General features: G+C 32.8%; 2 protein-coding genes across 3 annotated transcripts; both read left to right on the forward strand.

The window, feature by feature from the left end:
- Nucleotides 1–7,504: 7,504 nt before the first annotated feature.
- LOC106099997 (MORN repeat-containing protein 5-like) lies at nucleotides 7,505–12,970 on the forward strand. The gene is made up of 8 exons (XM_013278710.1): nucleotides 7,505–7,681; nucleotides 8,600–8,654; nucleotides 8,727–8,801; nucleotides 9,061–9,185; nucleotides 10,172–10,358; nucleotides 11,325–11,492; nucleotides 11,725–11,926; nucleotides 12,808–12,970. The coding sequence occupies exons 2-8, from the start codon at nucleotides 8,626–8,628 to the stop codon at nucleotides 12,907–12,909; spliced, it is 888 nt and encodes a 295-aa protein (XP_013134164.1). The 5' UTR covers nucleotides 7,505–7,681; nucleotides 8,600–8,625; the 3' UTR covers nucleotides 12,910–12,970.
- A 1,032-nt stretch (nucleotides 12,971–14,002) lies between these two features.
- On the forward strand, nucleotides 14,003–17,628 carry LOC106099978 (dnaJ homolog subfamily C member 21). Of its 2 annotated transcripts, none has more exons than XM_013278676.1 (7): nucleotides 14,003–14,467; nucleotides 14,777–14,921; nucleotides 15,064–15,211; nucleotides 15,401–15,615; nucleotides 15,690–15,914; nucleotides 16,284–16,634; nucleotides 16,937–17,628. In XM_013278676.1, the coding sequence occupies exons 1-7, from the start codon at nucleotides 14,277–14,279 to the stop codon at nucleotides 17,471–17,473; spliced, it is 1,812 nt and encodes a 603-aa protein (XP_013134130.1). In that variant the 5' UTR covers nucleotides 14,003–14,276; the 3' UTR covers nucleotides 17,474–17,628. The 2 variants fall into 2 exon arrangements, with proteins under 2 accessions (XP_013134130.1, XP_013134131.1); XM_013278677.1 differs by having other exon boundaries at nucleotides 16,287–16,634.
- Nucleotides 17,629–21,461: the final 3,833 nt, after the last annotated feature.

A 21,461-nucleotide genomic window follows, 5' to 3' on the forward strand; every position in this document is an offset into this window, starting at 1 on the left:
AAAAAACATTTCATGTGAAAATGTAGGATTTAAACGCGGAATGCAGAATACTAATCAAGTGCCCTTAGCCAATAACGTTACGTTTTACAAAATAGCCGTTGTACCAGTTATAAAGATTAAGTATCATCAACAAAATTCAATTACCAAATATAACATCTCGCTGAGAAAAGATAAGTTACCCGCGTATTCTGTGTGACGGGCGAACGTAATTCGTAACTTGAGTAAGCTGAAATAAGAAAATTACACATTAATTCCACGAAGCGGGACATCTTTTATCTGGAATTGATTTACTGATGTATTTACGCTAAAGGCAATTCGGAAACAACATCAAAAGGAATTAGTTCGATTTGTTCAAATATAACGAACATTTATTCAAGTTTTACAACAGTAAAACAGTAATAATTTAAAAGAAAACAAATGAATGACATCCCTACTTACAGGACTAACTGTTGCTCGCGACTTCGTCCCGTGAATTTATAAAATATTAGCTGTTATCGTGCGGCTTTATCCGCACGTAATTATAAAAATATAATTTTATTGTTTGCATTTGTCAAATTATCAATAGCAAATGTCAAAATGACACGACATGACAAATCTTAGCAATCTTGCTTTCTTGATGTTGGCAGCAACTTTTGGTCTCTTTCCCAAATTAGGGTTTTTATCCAAAACATTTACCCCCTAAGTTTAATAGCGTGAAAATATATAGCCTAAAGCGTAACGTAAGTGTAGGGCTTATTATTAAAAAAAGGATTATTCAAAATATGTTGTATTTGCGGAGATCTTAGGCAACAAAGAAGTGTGTGTTTACGCTTTATTATAATAGTATAGATATGGACTATGTTACTCACAAATAGTTTAACTTTCTAATGGTGAAAGAATTTTTGAAATCGGCCCAGAATTTTTTGAGGTATTTTAATAGATAAAAAAAATGATTAACTTGAAACCTATCTGGTAGTCGGAAATCACAGGCTCTAACTGTGTATCCTCACTATTATAACATGTATTCAAAAAATGTTGTTATATCAGTCCTTTCAACGAGGATGAGCGAGAGAACAATATGTTTCAGAATAGGTTTTTTGCCAGGAAACATTGTAAGATAATTACTGTAAGATGACGTCATTTTGCTTGCAAAGAACCAGGTCTGAATATTCGAAGCACGTTTAGTCTTAAGTACATGGAAATAGAGCAGAAGCCGCTGTTCTCCATAAATTACTGATTTATTAAAGGAACAGGTACCGCCCGTGGACACTTTATTAACTCAACTATCGGAATAAAATATCGCTTGAATCATCAGTCTTTATAATGAAGGAAATCGTTCGCCTACTTTTACAATCGACTTAATATATCTTATATTCTAGTTATATTATATTATAAAAGTATAACATTAAAACTGTTTAAAACTTGGAAATATCCAATTTTATTACTATTTAACTAGAGAACAGGTTATAAAGCTGGAGTATTGCACTCTAGACTTCGTGGAGCCAGCCGACATAAATTTCCGAGACAGAAATGCTTTCGTTAAGTACGCCATTTCTTTTTCACCGTTATTAAGACAAGACTATAAATAATTAATTATTTTTACTGATATTACTTACCATAGAACTTTACTCGTATGAACACCTATAATAATTCTTAAACGAAAACAATATCTATACTTATAATAAAATTGGAGTGTCTGTTTGTTATATCAAAAGAAAAAATCCAGATTTCGGGAAGATGATGTATTTGCTGATAACGAAAATTGCATTTATTTTTTTTTGTATGTCTGTCTGTCTGTCCGCAAGCCGCATTTGTGTTGGGTAATCTCCGAAACGGTTGGGCAGATTTCCAACAGACTTTCACTGAAGGGTAGCTGATATAGACGGGGACATTATAGGCTACTTATTATAGTCGCGGGCAATAGCTAGTTATTAATATGAGTGTGATGACAGTGGAGTTTTGAGGTTATTTATTCATATGACACAAAATTTTATGTGTAAGATGTAAAAACAGATTACTTATTGAAGCACAATTAAACACTATTTCTGTTCTATTTATTTTGTTAACTTACAAATTGAATTTAATAAGATAGTGTCTTGATATTCCCTTGCGGCACTATTACCATCATTAATTACTTACGATATAAACTGTACTAAAACATTGTTATCTCTGTTTTTTAAGTAAGTATAAGAAGGACAAAGATATATTTCATGCCAGTGTTTTGATATGGAAAATCATGGAGATGCTAAGCTATTTTTAAACAGCGATCGATATGTCTGTTCGAAGAACAATCTAGAATAGCAACCATTCATCATGGATGCATTAAAAATTTAAGGTGTTTGTCGGTTAAGCTTTAAATAAACCATAGCATATTTTAAACAAGAGCTATAGACAGTAGAATTACAAGTTAGGATTTAATTTTAGCTATTGTGTCTGTACTTTTATAACTACAAGGAGCACGGAGCCTACCCAAAGCAAGAGGTTAACAAGGCTGGACCAGCCGGTTGGTTTAGGAATAACAAAATAGGAATTAACAAAATCTCTTTAAAACTGCGCTAATTATAAAACATGTTTTAGCGTCTAAATAACATATAATTTCTTTACGATTTCAAACTTGCTAATATTATAAATGCGAATGTTTAGGTGGGTGGATATTAGAATTATAGCCTAAACTGATGAACGGATCTCAATTAAATTTCGCTTAGATGAACACAGAATACTTGCTTTTTGATTACACGTGGACAGTCGCGGGCGAAACTTAGTATAGGTATAACATATAAAAATACTGTATAGGTACTTATGACTGCATATACACAATGTAAGCAAACCGTTTGGTTTGCGACAAAGTCTTTATAATAGTCAAGAGACTTTGTATAAACTTTACCGCTACGTCGGAAGTCTAGAGCTGGAAACTGTTTCCGAAGCCATTCACCTGTAACTAAGTGTGCCAGGAACCTCAAGGATTAAACTTATTGATTCTAATTTGAAAAACAACGCTTCTAAGTGCAATTTTTGATATCCCAAGTCCAAGTTGTACAATATCAGCAATAAAATTTAGTATGTCTTAAACAAAACTACAACTAAATTACACACATAACAGTGGTAGAGCCCGCTTTAACATCTTCACACGAATAGACGGGCTCGCCCGGTGAAATACCACGACCACACAGAAAACAGGCGTGAAGTGTTAGCATTCCGCGTTTCGTCTGATAAGTGTGGTGGCGGAGGCCTAATTTTGGACCCTTTTTCTTTCCACCATTTTCTTAAGAGGAATGGATGGGAAGGAAAAGTGGATTTGCCGGTAGAAGAGACGCATAGGTAGAGGAAATATCCTCTTTATGTGCGTCTTCTTCCACCGTCGATTAAGGGTATGCAACGCATCTGTAATTGCAGATGTCTATGGGCAGGGGTCGCTACGCAATTTCGGCGGTTTCAAGTGGCCGCTTACTCGTTTGCCACCTTATAATATTAAAAAACACATTACCTTATATACAAATGAAGTACCCCGTTTTTTCTATAAAACCTATATAAATACTGATAGTTTTGTATTCATGAATAATGGTAAGCTTATAAATGAGAAGGACTTTAAGAAAACGGTTTACCAACAGTTATAAATCGGTCATCGGTTTTTACACTGTGATTACATCGAAATCGTGGACATCTTACGGGACTCGGTCACTAAACTTTATATTGATTGTACACTGAGTTTTTTCCCCAGAAGCAGAAGTTACGACCGCTAACTTACTGTATAACAAGTTTCAAACTTAACAACGGCTCGCGGTTACCTTCGAGCTAGACGATGCTAGATGTCGGTGGATGAAAGTGCGTAATTACAGAATTGTATCCTTCCCATACAATCATTTTTGTAACAGAAGGTGTTCAGCAGCAACCATATTTCTCTAAATTTGCAGAGTGAACAACAAGATAATAGATAGTACATGCTTACTTTTAAAAAAGAAAGAAACCTACCAAGTACCCCCTACTTCATATTTTTCCCGCGATATCTAAAATTGTGTGTTTCGATGTGTCTTGTTCGGAATTGTGGGCCCCATAAAGTTTGGATAGCACAATACTGTTATACCGTAACGCTTCGTGACCCATTCGATTTAAGGGTCCAATGGACACCGAGACGTTTTATTGCTTTTTTTTTTAATAAATAACACTGTCATTGTTGCCTTAAGGAGATTTATTTTATTTTTTATGACATTACAAATTTAAAGTCTTTTTATCAATGTCAAATTCAATATAATTTCGACAAAGTTAAAATTATTTCATTTAATTAACTTAAATTCTATTAAAATTTGACTTGTTTTAATCTTACGTTCTTTTAATTTTAAGAGTTTTTAATATATTTATGTCCTGCATAACTTTGTTAGTAGATTTGTTCTCTTGAAATAGACTTAATGAACCGTGTTGGTTAAAATTTGGCGACGCTCCAATTTGCTTAAACCGTGTTAATGTTACCTAAGAGTTTATTAAGAGAACAAGGTCATTAAGTATTCAACTTATAAAACATAACATTAAAAGTAATAAAGCAAAAAATACTACGTAAAGTTCCTTTGATCTTAAACATAATTTAACTTGACTCCAACTTAACATAATTTACTTATATCCTGCGAAATATTAAGCAATTAATTAGGAATTGTTTGCGTTTTTAATGATGAGAGATTTATTTAATGTTATAATTTACTTACACTAAAAAAACACACTTTCAATTAGTTTCTTTTAACATAAATTTGGTGTTATTGAATATTTAGTATAACAATGCTAATTTATTTTGCGAGCTTTAAAATGACAGACGTACTTGCCTAGCAATTTGATAGTTTTAATTACGTTAAATCAGCATATTACAATATTAAAATAGATAACTAATATCTACACATACAAATAAATCAAGTTACTCAACTTAGTCTAAGAGCTTTTCAAGTCACCGAATCATGTCCTTGTAAATTACTATTGAGTAGCAATTTAAACGTCAATCAATCGACACAAAATGACGACTCCTTTGTTAACGAAATTGAACAATAAGTATGATTGACTCGTATATCTCGCTGTTGTAACAACCACTCAAATATTATGAAGATAATAAAAGCATTTGCTCAATACCAAAAATAGAGACTAGAATACTTGATGCGTAAATGGGAACCTCCATTTGTTACTTCAAATGTACGGAGAACAAAAGACTTCGCCCGGGAATCAAACGACATCAAAAGAAAACAAACAGTAGCGATGTCACATAAAAAAATACAAGTATGATATCCCTAAAGGATTCTTACTTTGTGAAGGGGACTAATATTACTCCGATCTACTGATCCGTAAAATCCTTGATGCGAGCTTTCTGTTCTTGATATTCTAGTCAATGTTATACAATCGTTTGCCAGTGGCAACCCACAGTATAACCGTTACTACAAAAACCACGACAAAATTATTATACAGGTAACAAAAGTTAAAATATTAGACACACGTAAGTGCATATGTAATTTAACTTAAATCCTAATCTGTCTGTTGATAAACAAGTAAAATATAATAACATCTAAATCTCAAGCAATTAACCTAAACAGCCTTAAAAGTGTTGAAATTTCAAACTGCTTTTTAATACTTTTCAAACTTTCAACAAACTGGAGTTTATCCATCCTCAAACGGATTAAATCCGACTAATAAGTGTTGCTAAAGTTTCTTTAGAAGCCTCTACTTTGATCCATCTTGAAACTTTATCTTGTGCGAACAAATTTCGCGCTTAAAAGAAGCATAAAAACATGTGAATCAAATTAACAAAAACATATCATCAATTAGTTGTAAAACAAAATTATAATCATATGAAATTGCTTCTCAGTTAAGTGTTTAATTCATAAAATCAAAATCAGCTTCACGTTTATGTTATGTTTTAACCAAAACTATACTGATATAATCAAGATAACTGATGTAACGACATATTTGCCTTGTTATATAAGTCAAACGTAATTATTGCCTAGTTTTGCGACGTTGATTCAAAATTCTCCCATCAATTATAACAATACAGAGGACGAAGAGATCGCTCGTTAAAATTTGCTCCACATAAAATGAGACAATCACAACTGTGACCAAACAACGAGAGATTTCCGTGTCTTCGTGTGATCGCTATCTATGTAGGTTGGATATCTTTTGCAATTATTTAGCGCCATCTAGTGACCCAATTCAAGGATTACTTCAAACCACTATAGCGTGTTGAAACATTATAATACAACACTTATAGCCGGGTTTCCAGCTACATTTAACCGATAGCGTGTTGGGATCAATAATTTCATGAAATGCGTTTCCGAATTAAGAAACTTAGGTCAACCTAGCACTAATGAATCACTAGGTAACCTAAGTCTAATAATGTCGTAGAATAAGTCCGTTTAGTTCGAAGTCAAAACTGTTTTCAATGTGTTTAAAATTACATTACATTCGCATGTTCAGTTGAAGACAGGTTATCTCAATAAAGCTCCATGCGGTCGCACTGAACAAGACTAAATAAAACATTCAAACATTGTACCATTGAATTCATTTTCACCAGGAGATAGCGAAACAAAAGAAGCAGACCAATGTGTATCCACGGCCCTAGTGAATTGAAATACAATCTAACATTCTAATATGAACTTTACGCCGTTAAAATAAGTCTCACATTCCCTGGAGAGAGTCGTAATGGTGACCTCTTATTTGTAACAATGCGACCAATGTTAATTTGCGCCTGCATTTGAAACGATGTGCAGTATTGTCAATTTGTACAGATATAAATGTTAATTGTTGTACATTTCAAACAATTTCAAACTGCAAACATAAGTTTGTCGACCTGTATAGTCTCATAAGGACTTTCTCTGGCACGAATCGGGCATAATTAACGTGGCTAATTAGAGATGCGCCGTGTGGATATTGTCTAAGGAACGGCTGTTGGTACACGGAATTACAGCAATGGTGACGTGACAAATGTACTCTTTATGTTCTCATACAATGTAGTTGAAGAATGATTGAATAAACATTCAAAAAAGGAACTTAAATACGCTACAATATCAAAAAAAAAAGCGCGATCAAGCCTAACGCCAAAACAAAAGACAAAAATCCTAATTTTCGATAATTATTTTAAGCTCTTTAGCTAATTTCATAAACTAAAAACAGCAAGAGTTACATCACTAAAGATTAAATATCTCTATGTTCATTTTATTTAACTTAAGTAAAGAAAGATAGCAATCTCTATCCACGTTTTGAACTTTTAGATACAAAACGTGAGGCACTAAGATCTAAAGAAACAGTAACTAGTACTGTAGTTCCTAGAGTACGTTGGTTAGATAATAAGTATTCATAATTGTTAGGAAACTTGTGCTTTTAAATTGTAAATAAATTCCCTAGAATCTAAGACAAGACGAAGAAAGCTGTAAATAATTTTGATACGTATTACTTTTATGTTTTCGAAATATAACCTTTTTAGAGTTAACCAGGCATAAAAGTAATCAAATTACATCATTTTTGATGATTAAAACAAATGATTTAATCACTGTCAAACTTTTTATACTGTCGACGACTTTTTTATAAAATGGTTTTGATTTAAATATTTACTTCCATAACAAATATAAACACTAGCATTTTGTAAAACTACAGTTGCTGTAAAAATACAGGAATAAATAGAAATTATCTATAGGTTCCGTATCAATTATTTTTTAAGCTTGAAGCAATTATATAACAGAAGGTAAGAGTAATAAAATACCACTTACATATTGTCCTATATTTAACAGAAATGTCATAGAAATCTATATAACGGCTTAGGAACCCAATGAGAACAAACCAAGATTAAAACATATTACTAGTAATAGAGTGAACATTACTAAACATTTTCTTCAAACTAAGCACCATTTTCTGTAACGCTGTCGCTAACAAGTGTTAAATTAGACTACGAAACTGTATCAATTTGTACTGAGGACTTATCACTAATATTCATGAGAACATTTTCGTAACGTCATCAACAAAATCTGTATTAAATTTTAAAGGGTGTTAAGTACACCAATAAACATTATACAAATGTCGATGATGTTACGAATACTTTCTCTCATCTGTCACGCAAATATTAGAAATAGACCCTCTGTTTTATGCACATACGGTTTGGTTAATTAATGTCCCTATTAATTTAAGTTAGATGTTTTTGTTTTTGTAAAGGAGATTTTATATTTTTTAATTTGAAATGTCATGACACCGGATCTAACTTGGCATCCATCACGCGGCTCGCCATTAACTTTCATTGTATTGTTTTCGATGTATTCATAAGTAAAATTTCACTCTTCCAATATATAAATAATGCATACGGCGATTTGTTTGACCATGACCGTGGAATTTACGACTTGAATACGAAATGCAGGACAGTTCCAAATAATTTCTCCTGCGAACACGCATGCTGCCGATTTTACCTTTTGTAAAAACACGTGGCATTGACTCATACCCAAAGCAATACATTGATGTAGCATAATTTTAATTCGGTTTTGTATTAAATATCAATCAAAAAGTCTTTTGAATGTATTCGAACGTAAGTTACAATCAAGAAAAAAAAAACCTATTTGTAATTTGGCAATCACAACCAAAACTTCGTAATATTAATATAATCTTTTTTTAACAGGATTTTTTGTGTAAGAAGACATTGAAATGTCAAACAAATGTAAAGGAAATTCTGTGTAAGTTCACTTTGAAAGTCAGTCAACTTTACAAGTCTATGTATTTTTCTTTAATTAATATTGTATTTTCAGCACCGAGGAGAAGCGACCGTCGCAATGGGAGGAGTTGATGAGGAAGTTTATTGAAGAGCACAAAGTAGAATGCAAGTGAGTTTAAAATAAAATTATTACAAAAAACATTTAAATAATGTAATTATGTTTCCTCAGATTTCTTTCAAAGTACATCTTTGACAATATTATTAGTTCCAAGTATCTTTCAATGTAGAAACACATTCAATACTTAAATGGATTTAAAATTGTTACACTTACCTATAGTTAGTCTGATATGCACCGAGTTCACACACCCGTCCATTTTAATAACTTTTTTCATAATATCTTACGTGAGTTTAACTAATTTATAATCTAGAGCGGTGTCAGTAGACATCCCGAGGGTGACGCGCTCCGCCAAGGAGTTCCCGACAGGCTCCCGCTACGAGGGCACATGGGACGTGCTCGGCATGAGCGGCTACGGAATATACACCTTTCCCAACGGTAATACTATATAACTCAACAAGTCACAACTTGTACGTTGTACAACTTACAAAGTTGGCTGTTCTGTGATCGTAAAACTCTGAAAAAACTCCAAGACGTATTACACTGTTAGTTGAAACTCTTGTTATTTGAATAGCAACGTAGTTTAAAAAAATTAACTGCGATCATTCTTGAATTAAAATTAAAAACAAACGGCTGTACGTTTCTTATAGGTAGGTAAAATATAGATTTACAACAGAAACATAAACCATTAAAAAAAAAACTCGTTTAAGTGAAGCAATTTTAATGAACATCCGAACCAGTACTGTTATGAAATCTTTGAACTGAATTAATTATTTCTCTACGCTGTTGTTTGACATAGTTTTGATTTCATTTTGCATCTTTTTTAATTAACTAGTAAATAGTGTTTTAATCGCAAAGAAATATAATGAACTTCTCTAGTAATACGTACACAATCGTTATACGGAGTTCAACGAAGCTTGTAACGATGTTATAATTATTCAAAGCACAGGGGTTACGTTACGTAACTTGTATCTGCCCTAATTAAACTAATGGTTCGGAAACATGTTTCTGTGTGGCATTTGTTGCGGCAAAGGGCCCGCGTACCCGACGTACCATTTGTTAGACACGGGTGAAATATTTGCCAACTTTGTCGTTCATTTTATTAAATATTTAACTCGCTTTGAGATTAATTTGGTGAGCTTCGGAATTTATGTTACTAACTTTCCAGTACTCTTTTAATGATACCTTCCAATATTTAGTTATTTGTTACATGATCATAGTCATTATAGATCATAGCTTTGTGTAATAAAAATCTTTTTTTAATCTTCTAAATTCTAAACAAATACACCATAACGACTATACTTTTTTATTATTTTTTTAACTATTATTAAAATTATTGAGTAATGACTATTAATTGATCGAACGATGGAATGAAGAATCATTAAGTTTACTTTCAATTATTAAACTAAATAATATTTTTATAGGTGTAATCTACGAGGGTGACTTTGAAGACGGTATGTTCCACGGTCGCGGCGAGCTACGTTATCCATGCGGAGCTGTGTTGTACGGCAAATGGACCCGCGGCGTGCTGGGAGAGAAGACGCTTGCATTCGCCGATGGCCTGGAATATGACGAAGACCTGTGGCCTTACTGTGTTATGCCTGACAGAAGGTAAACTTTTAATAAATAATTAAAATGACAGCTGAATAAAGTAGTCAGGCGTTGATAAAGGTTAGCTTTAGGACGGATAATTTTAAATTATACATATTGTTTGAATAAAAGGCAACATCTACAACATAAACAAAATTAAATTACCACATCCAGCGTTAGAGTCGGACTTTTTATTCTCAAGAGTGTGATACAAGTAATGTATTTCGTAAGAGTACAAGATATTTTTATGTGTTTGCAGTATATTTGGGTTTACAACTTTGTGTAATGTTTATGTGAAAAGATTTCTTTTATTATTGAACTGGAATAGTCTAATAGTATGTATGCTTTAGCATCTAGGAATATTATTTATGCCGCAGCTAGCTAATGTTGCAACAATTTTTTAAGTAAAGCTAAAGATAAATCGACGGAGTAACATGAGCAACCGGTCTCCCTGTAGTCTGCTGAATTATGAACACGCTACTTCACATCGCAAGGAGTGCGGTCCTGTCACAATTATAAATAGCCCCCCCGCCTTGGTCTCTGGTGTGTACTGAAATATGAAAGGAAATATAAAATCGTCTGTTTCCCAGAGCACGTTCATTTGTAACGTAAATAAAATGTTGCCTCAAAATTACTCTCCCGCCACGTGACAAACGGACAGGTATGAATTATTGCGGACCTTCGCCGCACTTCTTACGACCTCTAATTGGTCTGTCTTCTTTTCGTTATTTATGTATTGAAACACAAAGCCTCGTTACTCGAACGGTATGGATTTACGAGTACATGAGCATACGTTGTATTCGAGACTCGCTTCAATGCAATTTTGAGGTTATGAACCAATCCAACAACATTTACAATATAACCTGACTTTTTCCTATGTCCTTCTTCGTTTATTAACCTTTTAGTTTAATAACTTCTTCAGCAACAATAATATCGTCATTCTCAAATGTATTATAATTTATATCTTTTTAATTTTCTGGCTTTCAGATTTACCATAGAACACAACAAGGGTTTGAAGCCGGCCGGAGAATCGTACACGACTGCCGATCAGCCGCCGCGTGAGATACCGGAAGGATACTATGACACTGGAGACGGTTACTTCGATCCAGAAACTAAAGTTGTCTTCAAATATGATGACCTCAATTCTATTGTCAGGTACCAGGATATTACTGCATATCATCGCCTCTTATGATAGTATGTCCTATCTTTTATTTGAGTGGTTGTGTATTCTACTCTTATTTATATACTTATGCACTAAAGAACGGAGCATAAAAGCATCATCATTATCATCAGCTTCCTATACATCCCTACTATGACCTACCCTAAGTAAGGAGTGATAAGGCCATACGTACAATAGAAGAAGTTTTCGTAAAAATCCGTTTTTCAGATATCCATGTGAACTGGAACAGAAATGGGTCGTGGAGCATTGCCGCACTAACCCGGAGTCTACAATTGGTCCAAGAGATGACCTTTACGAGGAGTGGCTCCTGCCCATGACATACGTACCTACCTTGCAGCCATCAATGTCCATGTCTATGGCCTCTTTCTCCTATCGATACAGCACGGAATATGGACATGATTCCGACTCTGTAAGGCATAGGATGTTTTAGCTTAAATCGCTTTCAAGAAAATATTGTATGCATTTAAGTTGTAGTAACTATTGAGTGAGAATTAAGTCTACTATGATATAATGCTATCCAAAATGTATGGCGGCTCGCAATATCACATGGAACAACGCAATTTGAAGCATTGACGGGATGTATGCTTTGTTTAAATCAAACTATTAACCATAAACGTTTAGTTTGCCTAAAATTCAAAAATTCAAAAATGTTTCTGATGAAACATGTTTTCTTACATAATTAAATAACGTTTAGCTACCCATATTTTTCAAAAAATAATAATATGATTATCAATGGTATTTGACATTTCTCTGTTTACTTAATTTCGGCTTTGGATCGAATAAAATTAAATGAAATGCAGAGGCGAGGGACGCTCGATCGTGCATTTATTCGCAAATGATCCACCTCCACGAGCCGCCATAAAGTTGGAATCTTTTAATACCAAACAGGGTTGGCTAAAAAATGTTTCCTATTTTGATTACATTGCAAGGAATGTCTTACAACAGGATAGTGCAAAATAAGTCACCGAGAAATTTCCCAGTTCCACTTCTGCATCAGCTTAAGTTTTAGTTTAAATGTTTATTATTAGCATATATTCCATACTATAATTTATTGTTTTACGATTATTCGTATGTAGGTCAACAATTTTGTCACATAATGTGTGCACAAAACCGTTTACCTACATTTTTATTTTATTTCTAATATTTTTCTTCTAGATAAAACTAAAATAATTGATGTTGAAGATTAGAATTATCTTTAATTTCTACATTTATCCATTAAATAATAAAACATAATTTCTCTACTCGCAGTTTTTCCTAAACTAACCCTGAGTTAATAATCTACATTCACAGGATCGCTACAGAGGCCACATATGGTTTTTAGGGGGAAAGTCTTTGCAAGATGTTACTGCGAAACCAAGCGTCAGATTCGCCTCAGTCTCCGCAAAAGAATAACAAACATATTATTGATTTATACATTCGTTATTTTCCTTTTGTAAATGTTTACCTTTTATATTCTATACTTTTAATAATGAGTTAATTTACTGAAACCAGGGCAGGGCATACGTTTAAGTGTTCCAAATTTGAAATATATCTTGTTATCAAATTTAATTTAAAAAAAAAACATATTCCTCTTTAGTTTCCCACAAAACGGATAGTTCACTACAGAAATATCTAACTTAGTTTTACAATAATTTCAATTTATGTAATATCAAACAACTAAGATCTCTTAACGACTATCTTTAGAGGTAAAATCATCATACATCTTACAATAGCATAGATGAGATCAGAGGAGTAGATTTTAATACATTCAAAAGCCTTGTATCTTCATACAATATCCTATGAATAAATTAGAAAATAAATTAAGACGGGTACAAGCTACGTGCCCTACACTATGCATTGTTATAGTTATTGGTGAATTACTCATGTAAATTCTGTCGCGGGCGATAAGGATCAAACTTTCAATAATCGGTTAGTTACATAAAGGCGTTTCAAATCATTTCATACACATACAAGTTTTATCTCTAAAATCGAAAGTTAATTTTTCAAAATGCGTCGTAAATGACAACACTAATGAAAATCACAATAAAACCCGCAGGCCTTTCTCCTTCACCTTTATGCGTCGAATTAACAAAAAATGTGTATATTACAAATCAATTAGTGGTTTCTATTTTTGTAAATAAAATGTACCTGATAAATTAACGCTAAATAAGTTGACGCAGCATTGCGGTGAAATTAAATTTGGATAGTACTGATAATAAACGAAAACAAAACAGTCACATTGACATTATTTACCTAGATGTTGCCCGATAAGGATTTTATTTTCAAAATATTAAACATTTAGGGGAAAACAGAAAGCCAAGAAATGGTTGGTTAGGTCCCGAAAATATTGTTATGCATGTACGTTTAAATTGCATTTTCATTTGGATTATAATCAACCAATCTATTTAACGTGTAGAATACTAAAATTTAAAAACTGGTCTGGGAAAATTAAGCGTTTCATGTTATAAAAGGGTAACATTTTATATGTTTTGAGGTGAAAAAAAAGAAAAGCATGGATTGGATGATGGATGTCGTGCTAAGCTAAGTAATGGACGGTGTCGATCGCTTTTGCTTAAATATTTTTTTCAATAAGTAAAAATCTATTTTCTTCCACGTTTCCAATATATGACATTAGCTTACTTTCTGCCTTTAATTATGAAGTAAATTTAATCTTAGATATTATCACATAATAGTAAAAACCGCATAGCGTAAGGTTAACATTAAAAACATTCACTTTTGTTATTTGTAACTTATAAACGAAGTCATATAATGTTAGCAAAATGAAGTGCCACTACGATGTTTTGTGTATAACGAAGGAGGCGAGCTCGTCTGAAATAAAGAAGGCATATCGCAAACTTGCATTGCAATGGCATCCAGACAAGAACTTAGACAAACTGCAGGAGGCTAAAGAACAGTTCCAACTGATTCAGAACGCTTATGAAGTTCTCTCCGATCCGCAGGAAAGATCTTGGTAAGTTCCAGTTTGCATGGTCGTTGCGAAAATTTGAGAAATCAATGACATTTTGATTTATACACAATAATTTTATTAACGCAATGTTGTGTAAGGCTTTACATTTATTTGTAAATAGATAGTACTGACTCATTATTTCTGCTTACTACTTCTTGATACTTGTAGATCTCTGCACCAACTAAATTAATTTGAAAATTACTAAATGGACATGGAAACTATGACTACTAGAACATAAAACATATTTTCACTTAAAAACCTTAGTTTTATTATATTACCATAGACTAAGGGACATCTATGTTTTTGTTTCAGGTATGATAATCACCGAGAGCAGCTTCTCAGAGGTGCGGGTAGTTCATATAATGATGACAGTCTTGATGTTTACCCGTACTTTAGTCCGTCCTGCTATAAAGGCTTCACTGATGAACCTCAAGGCTTTTATGGAGTGTACTCTGAGGTAAATATTATTAAAAAATATCATCCATAGGTATAAACCAATCTATGATTTTCCACTCCCAAAATACACTGAAACAATAGTAATATTTTTTTTAGTTTTATGTTAACTTTATAATTTAAAGTAAAAACTGTTCTGTCTCCAGGTATTCTCCAAATTAGCATCTGAAGAAACTGATTTTCTGGATGATCCAGAAGATGTAGCAAAAATTCCCAAATTTGGCAACTCAACTACTCCATATGAAGAAGTACATGAATTTTATGCTTTTTGGATGGCATTTTCAACCAATAAAAGTAAGTATCACCTATAAATTGTTAGACTCTATAGTCATTATTTTAACAAATATACAATCCCCCTTTTTATGCTTGTTAATGTAAAATAAGTATTACAGTAAGTCTGTGTGTGCCTAAAACATACTTACCAAAGTAAAAAAAAAAAACCAGAACATCTGAACACTCACCAGCGCTTTATTCTTGTTACAGGTTATGTATGGTTAGATCAATATGAAATATCACAAGGTGATAATCGAAGAGTTATAAAACTAATGGAAAAAGAAAATAACAAAATCAGACAAAAAGCTAGGAAGGAAAGAAATGAGGAAATTCGACGTCTTGTGAGTTTTGTACGTCGAAAGGATAAAAGGGTTATTGAACATACAAAATTGTTGCAAGCAAAAGTAGAAGAGAATAAAAGAAAGGTAAAAATTACGAAATTTATTCATTTCCACTTGCATTGATTATTCCTTGTATTAGCAAAATTTTTTTCTTTTAGGCAGAACAAGTGCGAAGGGAGAGGATAATGCAACGACAGAAAGAGATTGAAGAAGCAAAAATAAGAGAGGGAGAGACCAGCTTTCTGCAAAGTGAGGATTATCACAAGAAACTTAGTGAAATTGAATCACTCCTTGCTGAAGAGTTTGGTCTGTCTTCCGATGATGATACCATCAGTGAAGGTGGAATGGAAAGTAGCAACGAAGAGAGCTCCAAGACTGAAGATGTAAGTATTATTAAAACTTTATTTTTATTAAGAAACAATTCTTACAAAGAAGGGTCTTTCAATTTATTATTTTAAAATTTCGATAATGTAAAATGTTCTATTATATATACTAATATCCTAGAAAGTTTTGTATTTTTGTATTTATTGAAATAACTCAAAAACTACTGGGTTGATTTCAAAAATATTTCGCCATTACAAACATGATTTATCTGTGAGTAACATTGGCTATATATCTTTTTGTTATTTATTAATTTCACAGGGTCTAAGTCGCGAGCAACAGCTAGTCTAATATGTTACAATGAGTGTTAAAGTAACAATTATAGTAATACTAAAAGTCATATGATATCACTAATATGTTATATTTTCTAGCAGGCTAGTGAACAATCAAAAGTTCCCGGAAAATCGGCGACTAAATCGAAGACAGTTGTTAAAAACCTATATTGCTCTGCCTGTAACAAACTATTTAAAAATATAAATTCATTTGAGAATCATGAGAATAGTAAAAAACACAAAGAGAATGTAGCAAATATGACATTAGAGAATGATATTGATATATCGGACAATGGAGAGAATGATGGAGACAATGCATCTAGCGGACGCGATGATAGCGGAAATATTAATGGACAAACTGAGGAAGGGGAAAATGTGGGTAATTCGACATCTGATATCGAAGACAATGATATCAGAGAAACATTAAGTGATGATTCTGATAAAGTACAGGTATGTCTTAATTTCTCTGTGTCTTTTGAATGTAGGCAAATTAATCTTTACTAACTACACCAATCACACAATAGCACTATTCATTTTAAAAAAAAAAATCTATTTTGTTTGTAACGAATAAACTCGAGAAGATATTGTAAGACCTATTTCAAATATTCTTCCGATAAATTGAATGCTTCATCACTGATTAACATGGCTATATTAAATACTAGGATTTTTCTAAATGTTCTTAATGCTATTGTAAATTTAATACATAAGTGTAAAATTCCTTTAGTATTCTTAACTTCATATCTTTGTTTTAGGCTTTACCAAAAAGCCAGAAGAAAAAGAAAAACAAAAAGAAGTCATTCATTCCGATGCCTGAAAGTGAAGGGAATGACAGTCATGATGAGATGAGCTTCAATGAAATAGAAGGTCCAGCACGGAGTAGGAAGGCGAAGAAGTTCAACATGCTTAAAAGCCAAATACAGGCGAAGAAAGAAGCTAACCTAAAGAAAGGATCTCAATCACAAACATCTACGGAAAACTTGTACGAAGTGTCGAGCACAACACCCACTGATGATGCATTAGGTGAGGCAGCATTACCCAGAGATAGAGTGTTACCTAAAATGCAAAGGAATATCAAACCAAAGAAACTAACTGAAAGAAAACCTGTTAGAACGAAAACTAGTGAAACGGAAGATTCTAGCACTGCTCTGACTCTCAGATGTGCAATCTGTCAAACAGATTTCCCTTCAAAAAACAAGTTGTTTGAGCATCTGAAGAAAACTGGCCACTCGGTGCCGCTCCCACATGCTAGCTTCACACAAATGAAGAAAGGTAAACGAGCAAATAGATAAATGTGCAATCAAATTAGATAGGATTTAATCTATTAATTATATTTCATTGAGAATCTTTGGTGATTTTCTTCAAATCTCTACAATCTGTAAAGTGACTTTATCAATTTATTTATTAAATTATAAATTATGATCACTCAATAAAATATGCCTAAATAGTTTTGGTTTCATTTCTATCCATATTGATCTTGAGTTAGCAAATAAGTATGCTTGTAATGCTCATACAGGTAATTTAAAAAACATTTTTAAATAGGAAAGAGAACTTGCAATGTTATTCATTAACTAAATAAAAGCAATTTTGTGACAAACATTTATTAACAAATACTGAATTGTAAGAATGTCAAATTTATTATAGGCGACCAACTGCCTAATAAATATATTATAAATGCAACTTAGCACATCTTTCATTACTATTTTATCACATGGAAAATAATTATAGATACAACTACATATAAACTATCATTACAATTCCAAGCTATGAAAATGTGCTCGGGGCTAGATTGCTAGTGATCATAATCTTGGTAGTCCATTCTTTGTCATATGGCAATTTGCCTATATCATATAAAAACATTCAATATTTTCAATATTGACAACATTTTGGTATTTAACATTACAATTGCACTTTGGACAATAAATTAAAAATAACGATTAAAGCTATTCAAACTCAGGAATGTCAGCAAAACTATATCCTGGATATTCTTTGTATGCATAAAATGCTATTCTTATATGATATGCGCCCGGTAAAAACATTATCCCGCCTAAAACTATCATCGGCCACAAGCGATCGGAATATTTCGTGTCTATATGACCAGTTACGATCAGACTGCCCACTGTAAGTAGAACTGTACCAACGATGAACAAAAATGCAGCTAGACTTATAGCTTTCCAGGGTATCCTAGGCGGAGGTACTTCAAACTGGGAGTCGGAAAAACCACTATCATCATTTGGAACCGGCGTATAACCGTCTGGTCTTCGAAATCGAAATCGCGACATCTTTGCCATCCAGATTTCACTAAAACAACATTTATTAATTAGTAAACGTTTACAATTATACATTTTGCAATTCAAAATTAGAAAAGACACAATTACCAATAAATTGTTAAGATTATAAAATAATTGCTTTGAAATTAAAACAATAAATTAAATTCGACGCCTTATTCGTTATTTTATGTCAGCTGTCAATGTCACTACAAATGTCATGCATCAAATTCTATGAAAGGCTTTGGATACTTGCATTAACGAAAATAAAAAAAAACAACATATTTTCATTTCTGTTGGTTAAATTACATTCCTCTAATATTGAGTATATTGCTTAAAAAACAAAAAAGGTTTTCTGAGAAATTTATGCCACACAAGCATCACATGCAATGCTGTTCCGGGTTCTCGTGGTGATGAAAACTCCTCAATTCGATTATCACATCTATATTTATGTCAGTGGTTTTCATCGAGAGTTTAGGCTAAGCGCTATCTGCGCTAGGCCACCTCAAGCCCGGTGAATCTGTAAATGCGTCTTCAAGGCAAACAGTAGCCATTCAGTCACAAAAAAAAATCTTCACATAACCCGCTACAAGCGATGTACCTAATGTCAAACAACCATGCACATATTACAGGTTCGTATCCAAACCAACCTATTATTGACGTGGATAGAACAATAAGAGCATACTAAACTCGTTAGAAAAAGTGTTTCTATTTAACCAATAATCTATCACAGTAGTAAAACAAACAAAGTAGGACAGGACTGCAGGTTCAGGTGTCCTTGACCCGATGCGACGCACTGCAGCGATCGCCCGGACCACAGTATCGTGGCTCGTGGCACACCATTCACACCCTTGAACTACTCACTCTTGATTAACTCCAATGCCAAGTGCCGCCGGCAGTTCTTGTTAGTATCAAAATGTGGTGAGGTGTTTTGGTTTGTTATCCATTACATAGCTTTTTAAATAAAATTTATGAATTACGAAAAATGAGAGATAATTTGGGTGATGAGACCGACACATATTGATTGCGTCAAGATTGTAGAATCAACATAATTTTGGTATAGATGTTGGGTTAAAATCACTTAATTCAAACATAAGATCTAGCCATAAATAAAATATGATTTAGAGATAGGGCACAAAATCTTAGGTTTCCCAGTTTCAATTAATTACGGTACACCGTATTATTTATTACAGTAAAACCTAAATTGAAATGAGGTGTCCTGGATTAATGAAATTATTTTGATTGTTGATGTTTCAGATACATGATCTATTAATTAATAGGTTTTTTTTTCTGTTTCACATTTGGAATGAAACAGTTAAAATATTTCATAAGGTTGGCAGCGAAGTAAGGTTTGTTTGTTGCGAAACATAATGGGCGGAAGTGGAACTTACAGTTGCCAAGCCATAAAACTTATTTGAACTAGTTTACTTAAAGATAATTTATACACTAAAATAAAGGTAACGCATTAAAAAACTCTTTTTTTTTCTTTTTCTTACAGGGGCTTTGGTTTCATAGAACATGCAGTCTCATAATAACCTTATACAAAATTAAATAAACTTGTCTTTTTAACTTTATATTATAAGTATCCATATTCGGTGATTGCTTTAATAAGCAAGATCTGAAATCTCATTTCCTAAGTGAAAATTTTTCTGGCTCTTAAATTAAAAGTAGGAATAATAGATATTTTAGTGTGGCATAATTTCTGACATTATTTAAAAGCCGCCATCTTTGAAAGTCGGACATTTGCTCGCTGGCTCTGGGACCATCAAATCGTGTTAAAGTGTTCGGTACATTTTGAGGTTGCAATTGTAATAAGTGGTCGATTCCTTGTTCTTCCTAGTTATTGCTGTAAATTACTTTAAAACAGATAGATTTTGTGTCCAATCAAATAATAAAGTTGTTCGCCATCTTGCAATCCTTTGTTTTTTTTTTGTAAAAAAAATCGTTCATAGTTGCTAAAAGTACTTATAAACATTTTCAATAGCTAATTGCGGCAATATTTTCACTATCTTGTAAAGCCCAAAAAGTCTTACCACTTTATCATCTGTGTTCTTGTATGGTCTATTTACTTTTTTTTGTAAAAAAAAAACTTAAAAACCACGTAACTTGCGTCAATTCCTATATTTATAGCAATTATTTAAAGAACATTATTCTCTTTATTGTTACAATTGACTATAAATTGATAACAAATTAAAACTTCGTTAAATTACCAAAGTTTCGTGAAAAATAGGTCGATTTTTTGGTTGGGAATTTAAAATTTCAGTGATGGGAATTGCAGCGGAGTTGTTAAAGTTTGGTTTGTAAGGCCACTTCAAACAAAAAGTAATCCTCTTGTCGCTTCATACTAGAACATGAATTTCAAGTGTACTTATAGATTAAGATAGTTTTGTAACAATAAGCACTCTTGTCAGTTATCGTAAATGTTTTATTTATAGAGTTTTATTCATGGATCATATTAATTCGAGAACAAAAATTGGCCGCCTTTTTTTTCGATATTACTTCAGATAATCTTGAGTTTTGATAACATTACCAACAATATAAATGCGAAAGTTTCAATGGATGTTCGGATTTATGGATGTTAGATTTTGTAGCCTAAACAACTGAACGGATTCTAATGAAATTCGGCATAGATGTAGAGCATAGTTTGGAAGAACGCCGACGTGTTCTTGCTCTCTTATTTTTTTTTATTCTACGCGGTCAAAGTCGCGGGTAAAAGCTAAATCTTTACTGGTTTTTATAATAGTTTTCCGACCCATAAATCCTACGTAAGTATGACAAAATAATATCCCTTTTCACCTCCGTGCAGTTACTTTTCGAGGCTTAAAACTCGGAGCTTGAAAACACTACTATACTAAGTCTTTATTTATTTTTACAATAGAAATAATAATTCCACAATTCATCGTAACAATTGACCGGACTTCATTAGAGGGGGAAACGCAATCATTCGCAATGTTCGTAGCAATGTCAACTGAATGAAAAGACAACTTTCTTATTCTCTTTTGTAGAGCTTGAA

Source organism: Papilio polytes, unplaced genomic scaffold, assembly GCF_000836215.1.
Source record: "Papilio polytes unplaced genomic scaffold, Ppol_1.0 DF824080.1, whole genome shotgun sequence".
Classification (NCBI taxonomy): domain Eukaryota; kingdom Metazoa; phylum Arthropoda; class Insecta; order Lepidoptera; family Papilionidae; genus Papilio; species Papilio polytes.

Bases quoted from the DNA above. Each gene is read 5' to 3' on its own strand.
- LOC106099997 (XM_013278710.1), top strand. From the start codon at position 8,626: ATGTCAAACAAATGTAAAGGAAATTCTGT. The intron at 11,493-11,724 runs GTACCAGGATAT...TCCGTTTTTCAG, and splicing joins GACCTCAATTCTATTGTCAG to ATATCCATGTGAACTGGAAC. The intron at 11,927-12,807 runs GTAAGGCATAGG...CTACATTCACAG, and splicing joins ATGGACATGATTCCGACTCT to GATCGCTACAGAGGCCACAT.
- LOC106099978 (XM_013278676.1), top strand. From the start codon at position 14,277: ATGAAGTGCCACTACGATGTTTTGTGTATAACGAAGGAGGCGAGCTCG. The intron at 15,915-16,283 runs GTAAGTATTATT...TATATTTTCTAG, and splicing joins AGAGCTCCAAGACTGAAGAT to CAGGCTAGTGAACAATCAAA. The intron at 16,635-16,936 runs GTATGTCTTAAT...TCTTTGTTTTAG, and splicing joins ATGATTCTGATAAAGTACAG to GCTTTACCAAAAAGCCAGAA.